Below are 6,713 nucleotides of genomic sequence, written 5' to 3' on the forward strand. Positions count from 1 at the left end.
TGAACCCCGAGCGCTACACGGGCTACAAAGGGCCAGATGCCTGGAAGATCTGGAACAGTATTTATGAAGAAAATTGCTTCAAGTAGGTGCCTGGGGAGGCAGGTTGCACAAGCTTGTTGCAGGTGCTGAGTTTGGCAGAGGGGCTGCATGTGCTTTAACTCCTCCAGTAATCCCTGCTGGCGTGCTGGGGCAGTGGGGCTGTCAGGGGAGGGGACAAACCATGTGGCTGCCCCCTGAGCACACAGTCCTGTCCTCCCTGGCACTGCAGGGAGCTCCCCTCCCAGTCTGTGTGCTAGTCTGGATTCTGCTGTGGGTGCCCCTGTGGCTGAGGGACAGTCCTGGTGGGCACTGGACTGCAGTCCTGCCTGCTCTGCTCTCTCTAGGGATTTCCTCCCCATTGGTACTGATGTATCATGTTGCACCAGGGCTGTGGGATAATGCCCACTAGCACCTCTGTAGACACTTGAGTTTTCCTAGCTGCTATTTCTAAAGAAAGAAGAAAAAAAGAAAGAAAAAAGCTGCATTTTGCTCCATCCTTTTCCTGTCTGAGCAAAGGCAAAGCACAGAAGGTGTCCTGAAGATCTTAAGCTATTTGACTGCAGAGAAGTAACCACTTCTGCTGTGCTGTGTTTCTGCACAGCAAGGAGACAATCACTTATTTACATCTCTTATTTAAATGATTATTTTTTTTCCCTTCTTAGGCCTCAGAATGTAAAAAGACCTTTGGCATCTGCTGGAGGTGAGTCATTTATTTATCTCACTAAGTGGTTTAGGAGTGTGCTGATCCTAGCTCCAGGAACAGTAAATGCTCTCTGAGCTACTTCTCTCACTGAATAAGAAATACATTGTAGCTCTTGATTCAGGCTGGGAATTTTATGGCTAACACAAAGGTACCTGGAAGGGTGGCTTTCTAGTATGGAGAAAGGAAGTGTGATCCTCCACTCCTGGGAGAAGTGTGAGCTTTGGAGAGACTGGGAGCAGGACGGAGCCCTGAGCTCTTCCTGGGTCCCTGGTTTCTGTGCTCAGCAATGCCAAACCACCTGTGACAGACTGGAATGAGAACCTGCCTGGGATCCTCAGTGGAAACCATCCAGTGAGAGAAACTGCCCCAGAGGCTAAGGCCAGGTAGTGTAAATGGAAGTAGGGAAGGGTTTTGGAAATGTAAGAGCTTATTTTCCAAGTCTGCTTAGAGATGCCTCCTGATGCCCCATCCTGCACAGGTATCTAGAACATCATCCATCTCACTCCCCCTTGTTTGACCTGAACGCAGCTCCAGCAGCACCCTCTGGGTCTCTTGATTTTCCCAAAACTGTGGAGGTGCTTTCCCTTCTCCTTTGACCCTTGTGCAAAGGCCTGGCACTTCAGGAGCAGCACTGAGGAAGAAAATGTCCTTTAAAATATTGTTTTTTCCCTTGACTACCTCTGTTTAGGGCAAGATCTGAAAGAACTAACACAGGTCTGTTGAGGGGAGGGAGAAGGACTGCTGTTTGGGACATGAGGAAACAGGAGGACATGAATATAGAGGAAATGATCTGAAAATAGAGGATCTGATCTGCCAGAGTTCCTGCAAGTGATTAATAATAAACTGCAGGAAATATGGATGAGATCCTTGAGTATCCTGTTGGAGGTAATACAGGAGATCTCTGCAGAGGTAGAAATGGAGACAGGCTGGGAAAGCTGGGGTTGTTCAGCCTGGAGAAGAGGAGGCACCAGGGAGACCTTAGAGCACCTTCCAGTGCCTGAAGAGGCTCCAGGAAAGCTGGGGAGGGACTTTTTTATGAGGTTGTGTCCCTTGTTTTCTAGTCTCTCCTTCAGCTGTCTAGTGGTTTTACTTCCTTTGCAAATACTGATCCCTCCTGCGTTGGTCAGGTTGCTGAGGAGCATTGCTCCTCTGCTGGGTGTCTTCTGTTGTTCACAACATTTCCAAACCTCCCTGGAGAGGCTCATTCTCTTGTCAGAGCAGATTAGCAGAGCAATCTTCATGCTTGTGTTTTGGAGTTTAATTTTGGTCACGTGTAATTTTTATCTCCTCTTTTCTCTCCTTTGACCCCTTGTGCTTTTTTTCTTCACCAGCAGATGATGGAGGTGAGTGGCACTCTGGTTTTGCTGATAAGAGAAACAAATGTGGTGTCTTCATGCTGTCACCAGCTGTACCATCAGATAATGCACCTGGTTAGCAATATCAGAAGTTGTCTTCAAATTCTGCTGTGTTCAGGACCCTGTGGAGAGATTCCTCTGAGCTCCCTGTCCCTCAGGCCGGCTCATCCTGTGTGGAGGCCTTAAATTTGCCTCCAAACTGTCTCCAAATCATGATTATGTTCCCCAGATCACTTCCCAGCATGTAGCAGGAGTAGCAGGGAACACTGACCTGTGTGATTGAACATACTTGGTTGCACCATGTGGGGTTTTTTTGTTTGTTTGTGTTGTTTATTTAGGTTTTTTAGTATAAAAATCCCACTCTCTCTGCCCTGGCCAGATGAGAAAAGCAATCTGGGATCCTTGTTCCTCTCTCCCCTGTGCTGCTGTGCAGCACTCCTGCCCCCCTGGTCTTTGCTGGGCTGGGTGGGAAGGCCCACAGGCTGTGTTGAGCTGCTGTCACACCATGTCACAGAGGCAGCAGGCAGATGGGTGGGAAGCAAAGCTATTTTCATCTTCTTGTAATGCTCCTTTCCCTGCTTCTGTCCAGCTGGGGTGGGCAGAGGTCCTCTGGGGACTGGCCTCAGAGGTTTTTTGAGGCATCAGGCTTGGGTAATGCCTTCCCCTCTGCACAGGCCCTCTCTCTTTCCTGTGTCAACCCCCTGTGCTCTGAAAGGTGTGGTCAGAGAAGCAGCCTGACACATGCCCCAGGTGTTCAAGCTCTCCTGCTGCTGTCAGGGACCTCAAACTGACCTGCTGGTTTTCCTTTCCTTTTCAGGGCACACATTTTACAAGTGGCTGAAAGGTAATCAATCCTGTTCCTAAGCTTGGGTGCTCCTCCTGGGATGAACACAAAAGGGCCAGGGAGTGGGGAGGAGTTACTGGTCATTCTCAGGTGGGACTAGATCTCTGTCTGACAGGCAAGAGAGGTAAATCCAACAAATGCTTTCAGTATCCTAAAAAAGCCCATTTCTTTCTAGGTGTCTGTGTAGAGAAACGAGCTTTCTACAAACTCATTTCTGGTCTCCATGCAAGCATCAACATCCACCTGAGTGCCAGGTACCTTTTACAAGGTAAATGCTGCTTTCTGCCTCAGCTCTGCTGCTCACTTCCAAACTGACACTCCTGTGGCTCAGCTGAATGCTGGTTGGAGTCTGTTCCAGCAGGTTCAGGCCTCCTTCTGGGCTCTTCCCTTCCTCCCTCAGCACATGGGTTGTTACCAGAAGCAGGAGTGCAGTTACCACTTGCCTGCAGGTCTGGAAATGGCTGCACTCTGCTCTGTAGTGAGACTTCCAGCACTTATTTCTTCTGTTCTTACTCCAAAGTTATTCTGGAGTGGGTTCAAACTGCCCACCAAGGCTGTTCCTTCCTAGCCTGTTGATATGATGGTCAGTTTAGCAAAAATCTCATCTAGCCCATGACATGCTTGGCTGGGCTTTCCCAAGAGCCTTGATCCATTTGCACATGCCATTTCCATTTCCTTTATCCATAAGTAGCTATCTGAAGGATCTACATTTCAACCCTGGGGTTGAAAATCTAGAGTGATGTGAGAACATGACCTGTGTGTCTCATGTGGGTGGAATGTGGAACCTTCCTGCAGAGTGGGGTGCAGGTTCTGCCTGACTTCCTGAAGGCTTTAGTCTTGGCAGTTCTGAGTGGTACCTGCAGCCCAAGGCTAGCACCTTCACTCTGCTGAAGCTTACACAAATCATTTACAGATCCAGAGACAGCTGAATTTGGAATTTGCATCAGCCATTTATATTTAAGGAAGTAAATCTCTTAAGTCCCTGCAGCTCACGGGGGCCTCACCTTGATGTGAGTGAGATTGTGTTAGGGTTGGGAGGGGAACAACAAGGGAAACATCAAAGGCAAGAGATGAGCTGGGGGTGCAGAGGGGATTAGGAAAAGAAGGTTGGGTACAGACAGCCAAGTGGTTTTGCTTGGCTTGTGTAGAAAGGGGATAGGTCCTGTTGGTGGAAGACTCCAGAAGATGAGCTCTGCTCTGAGAAGATGTTCCTTGGCTCAGCCTGGATCCATGCAGGGATTCCAGCTGCAAGTGCCATGGACACCTTGTAAAGAGCCTGGTTCAGCTTGGAGCTGGGAAGGAGTTCTTTCCTGCTGGGCTGGTTAGCCACTGGTGATTTAGAAGACAAAGCTTCTCCCATTTTGTTCATTTAGTTGGGTTCATTTTCATTCCTCAGTACCTGAGCTTGACAGGACAGGCCCGTGTCTGCCTCTGCATGCTGGTTTCAAACCCACTGAGAAAGCTCTGCAGTTCTGCCTTTGCTGGGGTTGCAGGTTGCTTAAAAGCACATCTCTCTTGACCCCTGCACAGCCTGTGGTTAGTGAAAGGGCTGTAAAGCTTGGACCTCCCTGGTCAGAGTCTAAATTGGACCATTTGGGATGGTGGGAGGAGTTGAACCAGAACTAGACCCAAACTAGACCCAACCACCTCATCTCTCTGTTGTTTTTTTTGCTCTCAGATACCTGGGCAGAGAAGAAATGGGGCCCCAATGTCACTGAGTTCCAGCAGAGGTTTGATGAAGTCCTCACCAGAGGGGAAGGTCCCAGAAGACTCAAGAACCTGTATTTTCTCTACCTGATAGAGCTGAGGGCCTTGTCCAAAGTGCTGCCCTTCTTCCAGCGCCCAGGATTCCAGCTCTACACAGGGAATAAAATTCATGATGAGGAAATGAAATCCCAGTTGCTGGAAATTCTCCATCTGGCCAAGTAATTATGTTTGGTACCTGGGGAGAGTGGCTCTTTCAACCCTGGCATCTCTGAGCCTGCTTAACCTTTCACTTAGAGCATCTAGAAAGGCAGGTTCTGGGTTCTTCTTGTAGTGGGACAATGGGATTTGTGCAGGGGGTAATACTGCTGGGAGTGTGTTGGTGTGAATCATAGAATCCCAGGCTGGTTTGGGTTGGGAGGGACCTTCAAGCCCATCCAGTCCCACCCCCCTGCCAGGGGCAGAGACACCTCCCACCAGCCCAGGTTGCTTCAAGCCCCATCCAACCTGCCCTTCAACACTGTCAGGGATGGGGCAGCCACAGCTTCCCTGGGCAACCTGGGCCAGGGTCTCATCACCCTCACAGCAAAGAATTTCTTCCTGACATCTAACCTAAATCTCCCCTCTTCCAGTTTTAATCCATTACCCCTTGTCCTTTTGCCACAAGCCCTTGTCAAAAAGTCCCTCCCCAGCTTTCCTGGAGCCCCTTCAGGCACTGGAAGGTGCTCTAAGGTCTCCTTGGAGCCTTCTCTTCTCCAGGCTGAACACCCCAACTCTCCCAGCCTGGCTCCAGAGCAGAGCTGCTCCAGCACTGGGATCATCTCCGTGGCCTCCTCTGGACTCTCTCCAACAGCTCCACGTCCTTCTTGTGTTGGGAGCTCCAGAACTGGACACAGTTCTCCATGTAGGGTCTCAATGACCCTGATCTGTATTGAAATTGCAAAACAGGGTAATTAAGCCCCCAGTTGAACAGCCCAGGCTGCCTTTTTGATTTAGCAGAACTGAATTGAATAACTGCCAGTGTGTCAGCCCTTGACTCCTGTGTGCAACACCAGTCCTGGCTCTGTGGTTTTGACTAGAAAAAAAGTCCTAAATAGTTAGAAAAGGAGGTTAAGGCTGTTGGAGAGAGTCTGGAGTAAGAGGAATGGAAAATACCAGATCCAGATGGAAATGGGTGTCTCCTAAGGTGATGGATGTTTGAATGAATCTTGTCACACTCCTGTGCCTTCAGTCCTTACCTCTGTTAGAAAACAGACCACAATTGCTTAGAAACCACAGAGCAATTGCTGGAAATGTCTCCAAGGTGAGATGGAAGCTCAAAATGAAACCCTCCAAGGGATCTAAGAAAAAAGCAGCTTGACTGAAAATACACCTGGAGGTGTCCAGTGTCTACACCTACCAGCTTCATTCGTGCTCCTAACCAGATGCTTCCCTGGGTCTGGATTCCAGCAGTACCAACAAGCTGTGCAGGGAGAAACCCCTTCTTTTTCATTCTATTTCAGGTCTTTCCCTCTGCATTTTGATGAAAACTCATTCTTTGCAGGGAATAAAAAGGAAGCCACTAAACTAAAGGTAACTGGCCAGCCCTTCTCCTCAGGGCAGTTGGTATCTAAAGGGTATTTTTAGGTGTTTGTCTGGGATAACATTAGATGTGAAAGGGATCCCAGAATGTGTCAAGCACTGGGTCAGGTATTTCCAGTTAATTTTGCTTCATGAATGGTTTGGATTCTTGGGGGATGTGCCTTGAGGAGATGGGGGGATTGGTGCTGAGGACCCCACTTCAGGAGGTGTTTCCCTAACTCAGTCCCACTGAATTTAGCCTGAAATCCAGAATGAATGCATTATTGGTTCAGTACACAGAAGTCTTAATCATTAGTGTGTAACAAGGATCAACTGTCTTTTCCCCTAGGAGGAATTTAGGCACCACTTTAAGAATATTTCCAAGATAATGGACTGTGTTGGCTGCTTCAAATGTCGACTGTGGGGGAAGTTGCAGGTAGGATGGGAACACGTCTGGAACCACCTCATCTGATGGGACTGGGGTGCCCAGATGTGGCTTTGGGACACT

The 6,713-nt window shown here is 48.8% G+C and overlaps 1 protein-coding gene across 1 annotated transcript in view; it reads left to right on the plus strand.

The window, feature by feature from the left end:
* ERO1L (ERO1-like (S. cerevisiae)) overlaps positions 1-6,713 on the plus strand; it is a 27,088-nt gene that overhangs the window by 18,207 nt on the left and 2,168 nt on the right. The window contains exons 13-15 of the mRNA XM_010004217.1: positions 4,620-4,866; positions 6,148-6,217; positions 6,555-6,641. Coding sequence (XP_010002519.1) covers positions 4,620-4,866; positions 6,148-6,217; positions 6,555-6,641 — 404 coding nt within the window. The remainder of the gene's footprint in view (positions 1-4,619; positions 4,867-6,147; positions 6,218-6,554; positions 6,642-6,713) is intronic.

This window comes from Chaetura pelagica, unplaced genomic scaffold (genome assembly GCF_000747805.2).
Source record: "Chaetura pelagica isolate M959 unplaced genomic scaffold, ChaPel_1.0 scaffold141, whole genome shotgun sequence".
In the NCBI taxonomy this organism is placed as follows: Eukaryota; Metazoa; Chordata; class Aves; order Apodiformes; family Apodidae; genus Chaetura; species Chaetura pelagica.